Below are 20,125 nucleotides of genomic sequence, written 5' to 3'. Positions count from 1 at the left end.
TTTCTAGTGTGTCCTTGTTTTTTTTGATTGTGCTAGTTTCCTTTCATACAGCTTATTCTGAGGAAGGGGTGGGGGGGGGGGGACTCTTCAGTTAATTCAATAAAAGTGTTAGCTTTAAGGAAAAATAAAAACCCCTTCACTTCTGTATACTCAAGTGGACTGACGTGGCACCTCCCCACTGTAAACACTTATGCCATTTGTTTGTAAAGAGTATAATTCAGCGAGCGTTTGTATTCTGGGCTCCTTCAGTACCCCTTTATACTGAAGGATTATTGGGCAGGGCAGGTCTGGAGCCCCACGGCTCTGGCTACCAAGCAAGCATCCCGCCACCACCAGACGCACAGAATCCTGGTCACTGGCTGTGTACTGGCTGTGTTCTCTTCCATGGACCCTTAAGACAGCCACCTCCCATCCCTTTCCAGTCAGCAGCCCTCAGAGGGCTCTTCCAGCCAGTTTTCATGTTATTTTTGCTCCTTTTCTGCCTACAATTTATATTTTCTAAAAACAGTATTTTTTTTTACAGAGTGGATTGTAGCGAGATACATGTCTAAACATGGTTTTAATCCCCTAAAACACAAAATATCAAGAGTAAAATGCAGTATAAGTGTGTTCCTTTAGCGTGCAATAGCTGGGTGACCCCGCTAACTGCTTCAGGGCCATTTTGCAGAGAACTTCTTAGGGGCATGGACTGCATAAAGCTCGGTGAAGTGAATTTCTGTCCTAATCGATGAAAGATACTTAAAAAGCACAATACTTTTTAAAAAAAAAATAATGGTTCTGAACCTGCTGATTATAATTTTTTGGGAATTTAGAGCAGCGTGTATATTTATGTTTCCTAAAACAGTGAGCTGGTTAAAACATGCTCTTCAGCTCTCTCTATTGGTTCTTGCTTAGTTTTTTGGGTTTTTTTTTTTATCTATCCAGTTAAGAAAGGAATCTGTATTATTTTTTTCCCCACTTAGTGAATCAAGTTAACTCTCTTTTTGAATGGGTATTTCACTGGAATTGTGGTGGGGGTGAAGTGCAAAGAGAAAAGGGGTATTGGTCTCTATTCTAGAGTTTCTGGGAATTCGCTTCATCCTCGGTGAAATGCACAGAAAAAAAGATTAAGAAATGAAATATAAGGCGATGCCTTTTCTATTGGAATAACTTGCGTAATATGTATGAACAAAATGAAGAATTTTTATTTCTGTGCATTCACGGGCCTAAGCTAGTAACTGCACTCCTTGGGCAGAGAAATTGGGAACAAGGAGAGAGGATCGGGTGGCTTTTTCTTGCAAAATAGCGGAGATTAACATTTATTTTCCAGCATTGTATAATCTGGGGATTCTCTGGTTGTTGATTTAGTCTTGCATGTCGTAAGAAGCAACTTTTTCCAAAGTTCCTTTCTGCATTAAAAATCCATCTTTTTCATTTATTTTGTGGAATTTGAGAAACGATCTCCCTCCCTGCCCCCCCCCCCCTTAAACTGTGAGGTTAATAGGAGGCCCTGGTGCAGATTTTTCTCCTCTGGCTATGTGTGGTCGTGTTTGTCTACTTTTCAAAGTAATATATAGAAATGAAAGAAAACCATAAAGGGAATAACAGTAATAAGCCAATCATTGTTAGTCCAATAAAAAAAAAGGTATTACTTTATTTCCTTTGGCTGTGAAATAAACATTTTACAAATGAAAGAAGTGCAAACAAGGGAAACGGAGAAAATGAAGACAAAGACCATATGGTCTGTCCAGTCGGCCCATTCGTCCCGTCTACTATATCCCTTCCTCTCCCCCAGAGATCCTGTGCGATTGTGGCAAGTTTTCTTGAAGCCAGTTACAGGCTTTGCTTTCACCACCTCTGTCGGGAGACCCAAGAGGCCGCAAAGAGACACCCTTGTGAGGGGGATCCTGCTCCAGAGAATTCAGAATTCCCTTGTGGGTTTTACTTTCTTCTCTTTCTGCGACTTGGAGAACTGTTTTTCTCTTCTTTTTTTGTTTTTCCTTTTGTTCTTTGCGGTCTGTATTTCTTAATGCAGCCTTGTGTTATAGGTTTTTGGGCTTTTCAGGTGTGTGTATTGTAGATGTCAAGAACCAGGAAAGACCTGAATAAGTCTGAGGTTAAGACTAGTTACAGATGAAGCTTAATGCTGCAAAGACTAAATTATTGTGGCTGGGTCTTAAACCGGATTTTCTCCCTCTTTCAGTACCCCCTGCTGTCTGGAGACCATTTGACGATTGAATTTTCCTCGAAAATACTAGGCTTTGTGCTTGACTCTTCACCTTCTTTACAAACTCAGGTCAACAATTTAGTTTAAAAAAATGCTTTTTCAATCTCTATTTGTTGAGAAGGGTCCGACATTTCTTCTATTAACACCGAAAACTGAAACTATCATTCCCCTCTACAAAAGGTATATCCCACATAGGAAAACTAGGAACATCCCTCCCCTTTAGAACCTCAGAACTCTGGAATAATCTCACATCCCCGCTCAGAGTTTCAAGTTCCCTCCAATCCTTCCGCAAACACCTGAAAACTTGGCTCTTTTCAAACATCTAACACTTCCCGCTTTTTGGTTCCCTGTCCCTCTTTATCTTCCTAACTCCTTTCCTATAACCCTTCATTGTAGATCCTTTTCAACCTAACCCTGTAAACCGTGCCGAGCTCTACGCTTGTGGAGATGGCGCGGTATACAAACCTAAGGTTTAGTTTAGTTTATTTACGTACAAATTTAGTCCAGCTCTACATGACGGATAATTAACAGTCCTTAAGCCTTTCCTACAGAGTGTTAAGGATCTGCTATGCCAGGGGTAGGGAACTCCGTTCCTCGAGAGCCGTATTCCAGTCGGGTTTTCAGGATTTCCTCAATGAATATGCATGAGATCTATTTGCACACACTGCTTTCAATGCATATTCATTGGGGGAAATCCTGAAAACCCGACTGGAATACGGCTCTCGAGGACCGGAGTTCCCTACCCCTGTGCTATACTAAGGGGTTACCTTTAGTTTTTGTCTCTGGGTAGGTGCTTGAAATGGGCAGTGACAAAATCTGCATGTCCCGTCCCTTAGGGGTGCTCTTTTTGACAATGCGAAGGCATTCTGGCAGGTCCTTGCAAACTAGAATCAGCGGGGTTAGGAGTCAAATTAACATTTACTTGAAATGACATAGAATGTGTTTTTCGTACAGCCCAGAGAGCAGTTTTACTGAGTTGCGACTTGGCCAGTGGTTGGCTGGAGACATGTCTGAACTCGCTTATGAATCTGGAAAGAATAAGACCTTCATTTGATGGGTGACCCCCAGAATGAGCCTCCCCTTTTACCCAAAAATCAAACAAAAAGGAGCAGACCCCCCCCCCCCCCGAAAATCAAATATACCAACTGCTCTAGTTGTGGTTGTCAGATCTCTCCTTATAATATTACAAAACTGATTCCCTTCAAAAAGTGGGAAAAGAAAGACCTTGGTAAAACTTACCAGATTTAATTATCCTTAACAGCTTCTCGTTCCGGGCTGGTGCCTTTCAATCACTAGTCTAACAATTATTTTTTTTTTTTTTTATTGAAAGAATCAAATAATCAGTACAATAGGATAATACAAAAATACATTCAATACAATAAGAATTACAATAATATTTCATACACATTTAAATCATTCTTTGAAATTTAATTTCCATATGAATTAATTCAATCTTATCTACACCCCTCTTAATTCCATCCCCTACCCACTATCTTCCCCTAAATGAAATCCCTCACCCTGGATGAAAGTTGACAAAAATAAAGAATTAAAATAAATAACTGGAATGTAATTAGTAAACCTAATTTTCATAATAAATCATTGATAACCAAACTTCGTATTTTTGGTGAAAGATTCTGACTATAAGGATCCCAAACGTCCATAAAAAGTTTTTTTAGGCGAACCTCGAACCTCCCAACTCTCAAATAAAAATAAGCGATGTAATTGATTCCTCCAATGCCAAAAACTTGGAGATTCTTTCTGCAACCCAAATGGCATAATACATTTATGCCCAATCATACACTAGTCTAAAAAAAAAAATTCCTTTTAAATGAAGTTTAGTTCCAAAAAGTCTGTAGTTAACAAAAATAGCCTTTCAAACTAACCGAGAGAGATCAAAACAGCCCTTCTTTGTAAAACAAATAGCAGATCCCCCATAATATATCTGTACTGTGTGGTGCCTTTAAATTGTGAAATTCAAAACGGAAAGTTAAATGAATTTTGAGAAAGACGTAGCCTGCAAGATGAAATCTTGGGTCAGGTTCTTGAAAGGATCTTCGTGAAATCTCCTGACAAGAGGCCTCTGTTTTGCAAACTTTCTGCCTCGGGGAAACTGCGTTCTTTTCACTCGGGGAAACTGACTCAAAATAACAGGGGAGGAGATGCTAACGGACGAAATGGTCCAAAATAGCAGAGTGGTATAACTAAGCTCTACGCTGCTAATGCCCAGCTTCTTAATTGCACCTCGTGCCGTGTATCTTCCCGATTCCACAAAACGCACTCCGCTGTGCAACTCAGACGAGACGGTTTCGCAGTTATTTGGGGTAAAAGTCCATTTTTGCTCACGCTCGTGCAAATGTCTAGAGAGTGGAGGGGGAAGTCTAATGGTTAGGGAAGTGATCTGAGAAGCTGGGGAACCGAGTTCAACCCACTGTAGTTCCTTGCGACCCTGGGCAAATCACTTAACCCTCCAATGGCCCAAGTACAATGCTTAGGCCCCCTTTTATGAAGCCGCGTAAGGCTTTTTTTTTATCGCTGGCCACGGCGATATTGACTCCCATGCTCATAGGAATTCTATGAGTGTCGGCGTTTTTACCGCTGCGGCCGGCAATAAAATAAGCCTTACGTGGCTTCATAAAAGGGGGAGAGGTTAAATTGTGAGCCTACTAGGGATACCGAAAATACCTGCATATAATCTATCATTTTTATTTTCACAATTTCTATCCCAAATACTAGGCAGCTTACAGCATGTATTTATTTTACATCCATAAGTTCTGCGCAAGGTACAATAAAACATCCACAATAAAACCACACATAGGCATCAGAACGGCGGAGGCCATAGGGGCCGTGGCCTCCCCCAAAATTGGCAATCGGAAGTATAGCTCTCCCGACCCTTCCCACCTACCACCTCACCGCTGCTGTAATTTAAAATCTTTGGGCAGCTGGCAGTGCAACAAAGCGGGCCTCCCGCCATCTGCATGCCCCGGAAGTGTTCTTTCTGCAGCGTCCTGCCTATGCGGGAAGAGGAAGTGCTGCAGAAAGAACACTTCCAGGGCAGGCCTGAATATTTTAAATTACAGTGATGGGGAGGTGTTAGGTGGGAGAGTCTGGAACTGGGGAGAGGTCGCACCACAGGGTCCAGCTGAGTGGAGGGGGGGGGTGGGCTGAGGTTGAGAATAAGGGAAGGGCAGATGCTGCATAGGCTATGGGGGGGGGGAGGGGGAAGGATAGATGCTGCATGGGCTAGGGGTTAGGAAGAGAGGGAAAGAGATGCATGGGTGGAGTGGTGGGAAGGGAGGGAAAGAGATGCATGGGTGGAGTGGTGGGAAGGGAGGGAAAGAGAGATGTGTGGGAAGGGAGGGAAAGAGATGCATGGGTGGAGTGGTGGTGGAAAGAGAGATGTGTGGGTGGAGTGGTGGGAAGAGAGGGAAAGAGAGATGCATGGGTGGAGTGGTGGGAAGGGAGGGAAAGAGAGATGCATGGGTGGAGTGGTGGGAAGGAAAGAGATGCATGGGTGGAGTGGTGGGAAGGGAGGGAAAGAGAGATGCATGGGTGGAATGGTGGGAAGGGAGGGAAAGAGATGCATGGGTGGAGTGGTGAGAAGGGAAGGAAAGAGAGATGCATGGATGGAGTAGTGGGAAGGGAGGGAAAAAGAGGTGCTGCTGGTTGGTGGATGAGGGAAGAGAATTGTTGGACAGGTGAACTTGAAGCAAGCAGCAGCCAGGGCAAAACCCCCATAGCTTTCAGTTATAACTGAAGCCTCTTTCTTGTGGCAGTAGTTCAGCTGTCTTTTTTTTTTTTTTAAGTTCCACAGCGATTTTATGTTCAAATCTATTTTATTAAGCAACAGTAAATACAACAACCAGAACAACCATGGTATGCAATTTCAACAAACATCCGCGGAGGACTGGACTCTTATGTCCTCCCCGGACCCACCATACCCCCACCCCCCGACAGAGAAGCCCCTCCCCCCCACCCACCCCTCCCCATCCCCCCACAGATACCGAAAAACTCGTAAGCAGGGAACAGCAGATACACCTAGAAGCACAGTTTCAGAGGTGGAGTCTATTCAAGACCCGGCTACGACTCTCAGGAGTCAAAATGTTCAAATATGGAGTCCAAGTGTGAACAAAGTCTCTGCTCCGGCGTCGAGACGAACGAGCCAAACGGGCCTCCCAGCCCATAAGTTCATGGAGGCGATTTCTCCAGTACCAGAATGAAGGTGGTTCAGGAGACAGCCAGCAACATAAGATACATTTCTTCCCCAAAATAAAACATTTACTAAGAAATAATTTTTCATAAGAATTGTACATATACAAGAATGAAAAATGGGCAAACAGCATAGACTGCACGGATACTGGCACAGGGGTCCGCAACAAGCCCTGTAAGAAGGATGCCAGCTCCGTCCAGAAGGTCTGAATCCCCGCACAACTCCAGAGACCATGAAAATAAGAATTTACCTCCACCGAACAGCGGATACATAACTGAGTATCAATACAACCCATATGGTAAGCCTGACTCTGGGAAGCGTAGGCCCGCAGGACAGTGCGAAAGTGACATTCACGTAGCTCAGCACTATGTACCAAGCCCGCAGTTCGATTCAGGGTTTTTAACAAGAAATCGTCCCCCAAGTCCCTACCCAAGTCCCGCTGCCATGCCTCCAAGATACCAGGGAAAACCCTAGGCGGGCAAAGAGCTAGAATCCGGCCATGCAAAGCAGATATAGAGACCCTAGTATCAGGATCCGCAGCCAAAAAAGTACAGAGCTGGGTCCCAAAATCCCCCCGCAAGGAAGTCCCCGGAAGGGAAGCCACATAGTGACTGAGTTGACAGTAAGCAAATGGAAGGCCAATCTCAGGGACCCCCCTCCCCACCAACTCAGCAGAAGGTGAGAGAGACCCATCATCCCGCAGAACATGCCGCAACTGTTCCACCCCCCGCGCCCTCCAGCGACCGAACACGGAAGGTCCAACCCCCGGAGGGAAAGCTAAATTCCCCGCCAACGGTAGAAATACACTAGAATGAGCGTCCTGATTCCACAACCGAAGGATTTGATGCCACACTGTCCACAAGGACCGAAACAAAATACTACGCTTACAGGGTCTCGGCAGTTTAGACCAGTGTTTTTCAACCGCTGTTCCGCGGCACTTGCCTGGTGTGCCGTACGGTCAGGGCCGCCATCAGGGCAGTACCACCAGTCTAGGGAGAGGGGCGGTCCGCCCCACGTGGACAGGAGAGAGCTGGACGGGGGACCCGCGGAGTTCAATACATCTCGAGCCGCGAGGCTCTTCTTCTGTTCCTGCCTGCCCTGCAGCTAACATATAGCCGATCGCAAGCGTTCCCCGATGTCAGCGCTGACGTCGGAGGGAGGGCTTAAGCAAAGCCTGCCCTCCGACGTCAGCGCTGACGTCGGAGAATACTTCCGTTCGGCTATTTGTGTGCGGCAGGGCAGACAGGAAGCAGAAGACAAGCCTCGCGGCTTGAGCTTCGTTTTGCTGAGAAAGTTGCAAATATGGGCTGGTAGGCAAACACGGAACACAAAAGGGGGGAGGGAGTGCGTTTTGGACACAAGGCATGAACTTGGGAGAGAGGAAGGGAGGGAAAGAGATGCTGAGGTGGGGGAGGGAATGGGTTTTTGGACACAGAAGGCATGGACTTGGGAGAGAGGAAGGGAGGGAAAGAGATGCTGAGGTGGGGGAGGGAATGCGTTTTTGGACACAGAAGAAATGGACTTGGGAGAGAGTAAGGGAGGGAAAGAGATGCTGAGGTGGGGGAGGGAATGAGTGTTTGGACACAGAAGGCATGGACTTTGGAGAGAGGAAGGGAGGGAAAGAGATGGTTGTGTACACGGGGAATAGAAGAAAGGAGAATTTTTGGTCTTAGGGAGGGAGTGAGGTACAGATAGTGGCATACCAGGGTGGGGGGGGGTTTACGTCCCAAGGGGGTGCACAGCTGGCCACCCTCCAGTGTTGTCCCTAGGCCGGCAAACTGCGGCTCTTTAGCCACTTGAGTGCCACCACCGCCAACGGTGTTGTTGGCGGTGGCAGCATTATAAAATACTTTCTTTGTGTTTATTTGATTCCTATTCAAGAGAATTACTTAATATATAGTCAATATAGGCACAGAGTTAAATTTTTTAACATTTTCTAATGGTGGTGTGCCTCGTGATTTTTTTCATGAAACAAGTGTGCCTTTGCCCAAAAAAGGTTGAAAAACACTGGTTTAGACAACGGGGCATGGAGGAGGTACAAGAGATGAAGAGGATAGAAATGATCCCTCTCCAGAGAGAGATCCGTATAAAAAGAGGTACCCAACACCCAATCACTAAGATGACGAAGCAAACAGGCCTGGTTATAAACCCGGATGTCAGGCACCCCCAAACCACCCCCGTGGGCAGGCCCCACCAACAGGGACCATTTCAGTTTAGGTCTGCGCCCACCCCAACAAAACCGGATCAATAAGGAGGTAAGGGAACGAATATCCCTCTGCAATAAGGAAAGGGGAAGAGTCTGAAGAACGTAAAGCCACCTCGGGAATACAACCATACGGAATAAATGGATTCTCCCCAACAGGGACAACGGCAACGCCTGCCATTTGGCTAGCAACAGTTTAGTATCCGCCAGGAGTTTATCAATGTTAAGACGATACAGTTGGGCCACATCCATCGTCAGCCTAATCCCCAGATATCTAAAAGAGGTGTCAGCCCAGCGCAACGGGAAACCAGCCCCCCATCTCCGCCGAAGATGAACCGAGGAAGCCAGCGCCTCAGATTTCGCAAAATTCAAGGCGAAGCCAGAGAAATCTCCGTATTCCCGAAGACTTTCCAACAATACGGGCAAGGAATGCTGCGGGTCTGTTAAAAAGACCAAGAGATCATCCGCAAACGCCGCCAGTTTAAAATGTGAATCACCCAGGACTAATCCCCGAATATCCGCATTTGCCTGAAGCTCCCGAAGCAAAGGATCTAAAGATAGCACAAAAAGGAGCGGCGACAAGGGACAGCCCTGGCGAGTCCCCCGGCCAATAGGGAAAAAACCCGAGCAAGTCCCATTAACTAATATCCGCGCCTCTGGATCACTATACAATGCCTGGATTGCACCAAAAAAGAAGGGGCCCAAACCGTACGTCCTCAGCACCGCAAAAAGGTACCCCCACCGCACCTTATCGAAGGCCTTCTCTGCATCAAAACTGATGAGCATGGCGGGGCTACCGTCCTGTCCCACCCGTTCCAACGCCAACAAGATGCGCCGGATATTCTTAGCCACCGGCCTATCCCGCACAAACCCCACCTGAGAGTCTAAGATCACCGATGGCAAAACACGCGCCAGGCGGTTAGCCAGAAGTTTAGCCAAAAGCTTCGCCTCATAATTCAACAATGAGATAGGACGATACGATTCAGGCAAAAGAGGGTCCTTGCCAGGCTTCGGGAGAACTATAATAGACGCTAGATTTACGTAGCGAGGGAGAAAGCCCTTAGCGACACTCAGATTATAAACCTCAGCCAGTACTGGCGCTACGTCCGTCACCAACAACTTATAGAACTCACTCCGAAACCCATCCGGGCCCGGCGCCTTTCCCAACGGACTGACCCCGATCGCCCCTTCCACCTCCTCTGCGGTAATGGGAAGATCCAAAACGGCCGCCTCCCGCTGAGATAAGCTAGGCAAATCGAGGCTGTCAAGGTAAAGTTGCCCATCCAAAAGCTCAGGGCCAGGATCTCTATACACCTCAGCGAAAAATTCCCGCAACAGTTCACAAATCTCCTCCGGCCTATGATGCAGCTTCCCTGAAGGGCCCCGAAGCACCGATATGCTCTCCGGTCCACCCCTCGGATGCGCCAGGCGGGCCAACAATCGACTACTCTTATTCGCAAATCGAAATAAATGAAACTTAAAGTACTCCCTCGTCCGCAACGCCCGTAGATGCAGCAATTCATTCAGTTCCTGCTGGACCTCTAAAAGCTGCGCCCGAAGCAGGAAGGAGGGCGCCCTGCCATACTGGCGTCTCAACACTGTCGCCTTCCGCTCCAAAGCCAGAACCTGCCTATGCCGCCGCTTCGACTCTCTGGCCACATAAGAAATGACATCCCCCCGTAAGACAGCCTTAGCCGTCTCCCAGTAGAGAATGGGATCATCCCGATGCTGCTGATTGTTAACTTGAAAATCACGCCAACGCTGTATCAAATACTCGTGGAAATGGGTATCCCTATACAGGTAACAGGGAAATCGCCAGGACCCTCTATTGATCCGCGAGTCTCCCCAGGTCCACCGAAATCCCACCCAAGCGTGATCAGATATTTCAATGGGACCCATCTCAACCCCCACTACCCGGGGAAGCAGCTCGCGAGAGATGAGGATAAAATCAATTCGGGAAAGCGTCCCGTGCGCCCTGGACAAGTGGGAGTAATCCCTCTCCAACGGGTGTAGCACCCGCCACACATCAAGCAACCCCAAGATGGATTCCAAAAGCTGCCCACCCGTATAAAGTTTAGAGGTCTCTCTTCCCAAAGAGGCAGAGCGATCCAACTTTGGATCCGGCACCTCGTTAAAGTCCCTGCCCACCAGCATCGGAACCTCTCCAAACTGCAGGAGATGATTGCGAAGCCCCCTAAAAAACCTGGCCGATGGATTATTAGGAGCGTAGACATTACAGAGCAAAAGAGGCCGATTATCAAGTAACACTAAGGCAACGATATAACGCCCACTAGGGTCCCGGAGCACCTTCTGAGTTTGTAGGCGAAGGCCCTTACGGATCAAAATAATAACACCTCCCTTTCCCCCCACCGCGGGCGCCTCCAAATAGGAACCCACCCACCAGGTACAGAGCTTGGCATGTTCCACTGAGGATAAACGGGTCTCCTGTAAAAAGGCAATAGAGGTTTTAGAACGATTCAAACGCTGCAAAATTTTTGAGCGCTTAATGGGGGAGTGGATCCCCCCAACATTCCAAGAAGTTAGAGTATATTCCAGAGCAATCCACTCACTAGACAAGTCACACAAGAAAAAGGAAACAGTATAGTACCAGAGAAGCGTCCCAGCCACCGCTCCCCCGGCTGCTCACCACCCCTTACTCCATGAATCGAACCATACCCCTGCCTCCAAATCAATCCCAATGCACAGAACCCCCCAACCCCCCCCCCCCAACTTCCACAAGAAGCCCCACCACAAAATCCCTAGACCCCTCCGAGGTCCACCCCCCCCCAACTACCCCCCCACCACCCCTCTCTCCCTCTGCCCCAACCAACCCTCACCCAATCCATACTCAAGACACCCCAAAAAGGGCATCACTTCCAGGAAACCAAATGCACCTTCCCACGGGAGTAATGACCAGTACCCCCCGACCCACAAACCCCAAAACTCAGAGAGTAACAAGAAACATCTTCATCAGCCAAACCCCCCCAGACCCTCAACGCCACCCCTCCCCTCCCCTAACACCACAGCATCAACACCTACCCTCAAACCCTCCCACCAAGCCCCATCCCCTATGCTCAGATAACCATATAGGCCAAGAACAGACCCAAACTAACATAGGACCAGCGGGTGTACCCCCCTCCCCCTGCACACACCCCTCCAGGCATTCCCTCAGGAAAACACAGAGACCCAGCACAGAGGAAGAAAAGAGAAACCCCCAGTCCTACGCAAACCACAGATTGGTGCCCAGAAATGGATCTCCTCAGTCCACAGCAGCTCCCTGGGGTGGATCCTCTGGCAGCATCTCCGTCACAAAACGCTGTGCGGCCTCCAAGGTGTCGAAATGATGAGCTCTACCCAGATGTGTCAACCTCAGGCGAGCCGGATATTGTAGAGAAAAAGAGATGTGGCGCTGGATGAGACGGGTGCATAGAGGTGAAAATCTGCGCCGTGCCTGAGAGACCTCCGCCGAATAGTCCTGGAAGCAAAGGATGGGCTTGTTGTCGTACGAGAGCTTCTTGCCCTGCCGCAACGCACGCAGGACCTCCATCTTGTGATGATAATTCAGGATACGGCAAATGACCACACGGGGTCTATCAGCATTTTCTCTCCGCTGCCCCAAGCGATGCGCCCTCTCCACCCGCAAGGGGCCCGAGGAAGATGATAAAGACAAGGACTCGGGCAACCAACGTTCTAACAGCGCCCCCAGCTCCACGTCCCGCACCGACTCGGGCAGGCCAACGAATCGAAGGTTGTTACGGCGGGACCGGTTCTCCAGGTCATCCACCTTGGCACGCAACGCAGCCAGCTCTGTAGTGTGGGCGGACTGCTCCTGGGCAAGTTGCTGGACATGATCCTCCACAGCACTCACCCGCTGCTGAGTTTCCTTGACCTCCGACGTAAGGGAGGCAAATCTTTGGTCCAGTGTGTCCAGTTTATCAAGTATGCGCTGCAGCTTGTCCCCCAAAGAACTCTCCAGGTCAGCCTGAACCTCTACTGTGACTGCGGAGACCCAGGATGGGTGTGAAGTCTCCGGCGAAGGGGGCGCCACGGGATCCGCCATCTTGGCCTCTGGCAGTTTACTCCTCTCCCGATCTTTCCGGACCACCTTAGACGCCATGTTGATTCTGTCCCGGGTGCCCGGATTCCGCTGCACCACCCAAATCCTCCTCAGCACAGGAAAAAGCCCGGACCCGAAATCTGGCCCGCAGTTGGGGAGCACGCTGCGGCCCGGCGCCACAGAGCCACAGCCACACACCCACTGCAGCACCAGAGGACCACCAAGACCTCCGGGCCCGAGACTGCAGTACCGCTGGGAGGGTCAGATCCGTGTCGCGCCGCACCGCGCCTCCAGAAAACCCCCCAGCACGAGGCGAAGATCAGTCCCGGGAGCAAACCTGCAAGGGGAGAGCCGCGCCGCGGTCCAGGGGATCCAAGCCGCCGCCGCACGCTATCCGCGGCGCCACGTGGTCGCCAGCCGTCCCGAACAGGGTCGCAGGTCTGCTTTCGATGATCCGCCTGATCGCGTCGCTTCCCAGCCAGCTCCCCCGTGCCGCGAGCTACCCAAACCTGGGGAAAAGAAGCAGATAAAATGCCGCGCCGCGGTCAGGTGCACGGAGCTGTAGCAGCACGCTGTCTACAGCGCCATGTTTCCGCCGGAAGTCCGTTGATTTAGTGCGCTCTAAAACACCTAGCGCACCTTAGGAAAAGAGGGCCCCTTGTCTCTCTTGAGAGTATGCTATTTGTGTACAATAAATTCAGCCATAAGAATAGCCTTACTGGGTCAGATCAATGGTCCATCAAGCCCAGTAGCCGTTTCTCACGTGGCCAATCCAGGTCACTAGTACCTGGCCAAAACCCAAGGATTAGCAATATTCCAGAATCCCAAAGAACATTCATGCAGAATCTCAAAGAATAGCAAGATTCCGGAACTCCAAATCGTAGCAACATTCCATGCTTTTAGTTGCGATTTTCTTAGCGGCAGTGGTTGAGAACCCCAAATCGTAGCGGCAGTGGTTGAGAACCCCAAATCGTAGCGGCAGTGGTTGAGAACCCCAAATCGTAGCAACATTCCATGCTTTTAGTTGTGATTTTCTTAGCGGCAGTGGTTGAGAACCCCAAATCGTAGCAACATTCCATGCTTTTAGTTGTGATTTTCTTAGCGGCAGTGGTTGAGAACCCCAAATCGTAGCAACATTCCATGCTTTTAGTTGTGATTTTCTTAGCGGCAGTGGTTGAGAACCCCAAATCGTAGCAACATTCCATGCTTTTAGTTGTGATTTTCTTAGTGGCAATGGTTGAGAATCCCTCTCTCTCCATGGGCTGTGAATGCTATCTCTGAGGAACTCAACCCTCAGCCAAACACAGGAAACAGAAGCTCAGTCTAGGAATATGTACCGGGCCTGCCACAATCCTATCCCTTTGCACATCTTGTAAGAATGCTACATTTTCTATCATGAAAGCTAAGAAAATGATCAGAACACATACTTAAAATAATTTAACGAGTATCTTTATACTTGTTAAATTATTTTAAGTATGCATTCTGATCATTTTCTTATATTTATTATATATATATACAGCTTTTAATTTAATATTTGCCCAACTTGTCCGCACTCCTTTGGGCTTCCAGCTTAATCAGAACCGATGTCAACTGTGGCAATAGCACTAAGCCTTTAAGATTTTGTCTCTTTCACCTTCCTCTCTAGCCTAAGAGGTAAAGAACAGGATTCCTCTTTGGAACCCAAGACTTGCCACCTTTTGAATGATGGGTTTAGACTAGAGTTCCTCTGTTCTGGGAGGTGCGACTGGTGCCCACTTGCCATCTCTGAATCTTGCCAGCCAGAGTTCCCACATAAACAACATAGGTTTGTCTCTGAGGCAATGGGCTAGCCCCAAACGCACCTTTACAAGTTGTAAAAGTACTGCAATCCATTGAGTCCAACCAAGATCAGCTATGGTATCCGGCCCCTGTTCTGGCTGAGTATTCAAATCAGAAGAGAAACTAGTTCAATGGTTCATACATCTCTCTCAACATTTTGTATGAAAAGTTAAGGAGTCAATTAAAGTGTAGTATTTTTATAGCTACCTCGCATCAGGGAACAAATACAATAATACCAAAGGCAGGCATTAAAGAGGAAAGTATCTTAAAAGATTTATTTGCATCTATACAGTACCTCAGGCTCTATGTGCCTTGGAAACAGAGATGTTGTGAGGTATTTGTATAAAATTCTCATGACGTCTTGTTCTAAACCACTCCTAGGACATCAAAGAAAAACAAAAATTAAAGCCTGTCGCAGTGTAGAAAATATCCTAACATATTATAATTAAAAGAGTCTCTTGTGTTTTAAATCAAGTTAAGTGGGAGTGGGGGACTGTAAGATCAAATAATGTGAGTTTGTTCAAAAGGACAAATTTTTTTTTTTTTAGAGGAAAGCTTTCACCATCTTGCCACCCGCAACAGACCAGAGAGAAAGCCAAAAGGACAAATTTAAAAAAAATCATTGGATAGACGTGGTTTTTTTTTTTTTTTTAAATTTAAATCAAAGATAATTAGTGAATGTGCAATACATAAGAACATAAGAATAGCCTTACTGGGTCAGACCAATGGTCCATCAAGACCAGTAGCCCGTTCTCACGGTGGCCAATCCAGGTCACTAGTACCTGGCCAAAACCCAAGGAGTAGCAACTTTCCATTATCTCAGAGTAATCAAGATTCCGGAACCCCAAATAGTAGCAACATTCCATGCTACCGATCCAGGAAAAGCAGTGGCTTCCTCCCTTTCTTTGTCAATAACAGACTATGGACTTTTCCTCCAGGAACTTGTCCAAACCTTTCTTAAAACCAGCAACGCTATCCGCTCTTACCATCTTGTACATTTTTCATATTCCACTGTCTAAAAATACCATTCAGAATGTTGTAAAGTTGAAATTTCTCTTACTGACCTACACTTTAATTGTGAAAGAACGAGTACAAAAGTATTCAAAAATATGCAAATCAAGGCTTTTTGTGTTTTTCAGTCTTCATACATCCTTTTGGAACCAATAAGAGTCTACTAACTCTAGTGGTGCAGTTTTTGCTCATTCTTTTTCACCGAATAGCGCAAGCTCTTTCAAACTGTCTACGAAAGGTATGTATATTTCAGTGGTGGGGCTGAGGCAACCATTAGGAAACACTAGGAGTTGCTTAGGACAGCAGGTTCAAAAAGGGGGTAGCAAAGAACCCTTGAAATCAAAGTGAAAAAAAGAGCCCAACAGCCACATACAAGGTTAATATTTAAACGTATGATCTGCCCTTATGCATTTTTATAGGATTGTGGTGTTGGGATAAATCAAAACTATTCAGTTCAACGATCAAAGTCCTGGTTCAGGAGGGTGGTCTAGGGCAGTATTTCTCGGTCCTGGAGTACCCCCTTTCCAGTCAGGTTTTCAGGATATCTACGCTGAATTTGCATAAACTTGATTTGTATACACTGCCTCCATTATATGCAAATGTCTTTCACGCATATTCATTGTGGGTATCTTGAAAACCTGACTGGGAAGGGGGTACTCCAGGACCAAGTTGAGAAACACTGGTCTAGGGGCCCAAACATTATTTGATTGAGGTGTAAGGCTGAAGGTCTGTCTAGGGCCTGCTCACTCTTCCAGTCTTGCCAAACATTTTCTACTGGATTCAGACTAGGCTTTGACTGGGTCTATCAAACATTTGCTTTTTTTCCTGCTTAAATCAGTGAGAAGCATTATCATCCAGGATTGGGATTATAGACATAGATCGTAGGGTCAAAATTGACATGTAACTTTGAAGTTTGTCAATTTTATGCATTTTAAGTATGCTTTGCTGTAAGCCACTTAGGCCTTTTAAGTGGATGGCAAAGAATAAATAAATATATATACAAGTTTTGGAGTTCAGAATGACACGGTGACAAAATTCATCACCATTCCTGTCCCAGTGGATAACCGTGGGAAACCATCCCCATGTCATTCTTTAAGGAGAGATGGAAGGATCAGAGTATGAATGGGCACAACCACTGACCCTCAAGCTTTGCATTGAAGAATGCTGATGTAGAAGGACTGAGGTTGAGTAGCAACATTCCAGAGCTGAGATTGTGATGTCATAATGCCTCATTCCACCAGTACTTAAGAGCCAACCTCATCAGTGATGTCACAATGGCTTCATTATCCTATACTTGGCTCAAATAAGAATCAGATTATGAATGGGCAAAGCCACTGACCCTCAAGCCTTGCATTGAAGAATGCTAGTATAGAAGGACTGAGGTTGAGATAGACACTAAAGAATAACACGGGATGGTTAGAACATAAGACCATAAGCGTTGCCATAGTGGGACAGACCAAAGATCCATCAAGCCTAGTATCTTGTTTCCAGCAATGGCCAACCCAGGTCCCAAGTACCTGGCAGAAACCCAAAGAGCGGCAACATTCCAGAGCTGAGATTGTGATGTCATAATGCCTCATTCCACCAATGCCTAAGAGCCAACCTCATCAGTGATGTCACAATGGCTTGATTGTTTATATAAGGACATAAGTTAGAGAATGACAAGGAGAGTCCCCATCCCTGTGGTTAATCATAGGAAGCCATCCATGTGTCATTCTTTAAGGAGAGAATCAGAGGAACGAATCAGAGAATGAATGGGCCCAGCCACTGAGCCTCAAGCCTTACATTGAAGAATGCTGGTGTAGAAGGGCTGAGATTGAGATAGACACTAAAGAATGACATGGGATTGTTTCCCGCAGTTATTTGCGGGGACGGGAACGATGATGAATTTTGTTACCGTGTCATTCTCTATTTTGGAGTATGACACGTGGTAGGTTATGTTGCTTTCTATGGGAGAATAAACAAAAGGTCGATGGAGCATGTAAGCTTACAAGACCATCAAAGATCCAGCCTTCCTCCAAGGATGGGAAACCTGAAATCACCTGCACTATACACATTTTTGTTGGTACCATGAAAGTCATTACAGCCTGCTAGGATTCACACGTTAAAGACAAGTTTGTAGACTAATTTCAGTTGTGACCACCACATGTGGCTTTATAAGATCTACAGTGATTTTTTAATTATGTATACCAGGGGTGCCCAATAGGTCGATCGCGATCGACCGGTAGCTCGCCAAAGCAAAGTGAGTCTATCACCCAGGACTCATTTTGCCTTGGCGATCTATCGGGCCGATCAGTCTTCCTCTCCCCGACGTCAATTCTGCCGTCGGAGAGGAAGTTCGGGCCAGCCAATCGCTGCCTGGCTGGGCGGAACTTCCTCTCCAACGGCAGAATTGACGTCGGGAAGAGGAATGCTGGTCGGCCCGAAGCAGGAAGAGCATGGGGCGGCGGCGGCTTTGGGGCCTGTTATCCATTGGTGGCGTTTTGGCTCCTGTTCCCCGATGGCAGCGGCAGTGGCAGTGGCTTGGGGAAGGGCAGGGAAACAGAAGGAAAGAAGAGACACAGAAAAAAAGAAAGGGAGCATGAAGAGAGAAAGAAACAAAGGTCAGGGAGAGAGAAAGAAAAAGTTGGGGGAGGGAATGAGGTGTGGAGGAGAGGAAGCATACAGGCTGAAAGAAAGATTGGATGCACAGTCAGAAGAAGAAAGTGCAACCAGAGACTCATGAAATCACCAGGCAAGGTAGGAAAAATGATTTTATTTTAAATTTAGGGATCAAAATGTGTCTGAATTTATATCTGCTGTCTATATTTTACAATATGGTCCCCTTTTACTAAACCGCAAGTGGTTTTTAGCGCAGGGAGCCTATGAGCAGCGCTGGGCATTCAGCGCAGCTCCCTATGCTAAAAACTGCTATTGTGGTTTAGTAAAAAAGGAGGGGGGTGGGTATTTGTCTATTTTTGTATGGTTGTTACTGAGGTGACAGTGCATAGAGTCATCTGCTTTGACCTCTTTGAAAAAACCTCGGAATAGGAATGATAATTAACAATTCTATGTGTACAGTGTGCGTTGTGTTTTTTTTTAATTTTATTGTTGGTAGATCATTTTGACTTGGTCATTTTAAAAGTAGCTCGCGAGTCAAAAAAGTGTGGGCACCCCTGATGTATGTATTCATTTATTGTTTATTTATTACGTTACTATTTCACTCTCCAAAGACTTAAAAGTTAAATACTAAAAAGGTGTACTCATTTTGACTTAAATGCTGTTTAGATTGCCTGACCTCATTCTATTTGGTGGTACAAAAACAACTGACGAGGCTATTCCCAAATGAAACACTACGCTGACAGCAGCTGTGCCATGTCAATAAACACCCTAAAATCTAGCACAGCTAGAGGAAAGCTGTCTGTTTTAAATTACACTGATTCTGCAAACTTCACGCAGCTTTGTTTCTCTTCAAAATTTTCTCTTCACTGTTTTTCCCTCCTAAACAGCAGTGTGTTTGTTTAAAATGTGCAGAAGAAACCCAGAACCTGCCTTCAGAACCCGATTTCAATATTCATTCATCTGGGGCAATTTTCAAAGAGCCCTTGGGGTTGCAAAGTAAGTGGGTATTCTTGCTGCATGAGTTTTGCAGCTAATCTTCAAAGAGGAACTGCATTAGTGGCATAACATACCTGCACTCTGCTGCCCATATAGACAGGGGGAGAAGCTGTTTGAAAATGCCAGGTTGGTACATTATATTCCTCCCTTGTCCTAAAAACACCTCAGAAAAGTCAGTTATTACCCTGCTAAAAGTACATGTACAGTGGAAGCCCAAACAGAACATACTTTTTGGTTAAGTCAATTTACTAAGATGGGAGATACAGTCAAACCTCGGTTTGCGAGTAACCCGGTTTGCGAGTGTTGACTCGATTTGCGAGCACCCCCCCCCCTCCGATAACCGGCATCGCTCCCCCACCCGCTCGCAAAAGCCCCCTCGCGCCAACCGGCACCCCCCGCGCAAACCAGCACCCCCGCCCGAATAACTTAAACATATCCCCTCCCCGTCTGGCACCGGCACGCAGGCACAGATCGTGGCGGTGCCTAGAAGATCTTCCGGCTTCTGCCTGCTTTGAGCATGCATCTGTGCATACTCAAGGACTTCTAATTCTTCCTCTCGCTGAGATTCTCGGCAAGAGGGAGAATTAGAAGTACTTGAGCATGCGCAGATGCATGCTCAAAGCAGGCAGAAGCCGGAAGATCTTCTAGGCACCGGCATGATCTGTGCCTGCGTGCCAGTGCCAGACGGGGGGGAGGGGGGGTTAAGTTTAAATTGTTCAGGCGGGAGGGCCGGTTCAGGCGGAGGGGGGGTGCCGGTTGGAGCAAGGGGTCTTTGCGAGCGGGGGGGGGGGGGGGTGAGCGATACCAGTTATCGGGGGGTGGGGGGTGGAAACGTATCAAAGCGAGTTTCCATTATTTCCTTTGGGGAAACTCGCTTTGATAAATGAGCATTTTGGATTACGAGCATGCTCCTGGAACGGATTATGCTCGCAATCCAAGGTACCACTGTAGTTTTCTAGATTCAGATTTAATTTCCAGTAAGGGATTCAAGACAAAGTTAGACAAGTTCCTGCTGAACCAGAACGT

General features: G+C 47.0%; 1 protein-coding gene across 2 annotated transcripts in view; it reads right to left on the bottom strand.

Moving 5' to 3' along the window:
• The window catches only part of LOC117369170 (vacuolar fusion protein CCZ1 homolog), a 69,170-nt gene that overhangs the window by 28,889 nt on the left and 20,156 nt on the right, over window positions 1-20,125 (bottom strand). For both annotated transcript variants that reach the window (XM_033963278.1, XM_033963277.1), the window contains exon 8: window positions 14,787-14,868. In XM_033963278.1, the coding sequence (XP_033819169.1) occupies window positions 14,787-14,868 (82 nt within the window). The remainder of the gene's footprint in view (window positions 1-14,786; window positions 14,869-20,125) is intronic.

The sequence above is a fragment of the Geotrypetes seraphini genome, chromosome 11 (assembly GCF_902459505.1).
Source record: "Geotrypetes seraphini chromosome 11, aGeoSer1.1, whole genome shotgun sequence".
Classification (NCBI taxonomy): Eukaryota; Metazoa; Chordata; class Amphibia; order Gymnophiona; family Dermophiidae; genus Geotrypetes; species Geotrypetes seraphini.
The sequence above is the reverse complement of the archived record's forward strand: the minus strand, read 5'-3'. Positions and strand labels throughout refer to the sequence as shown.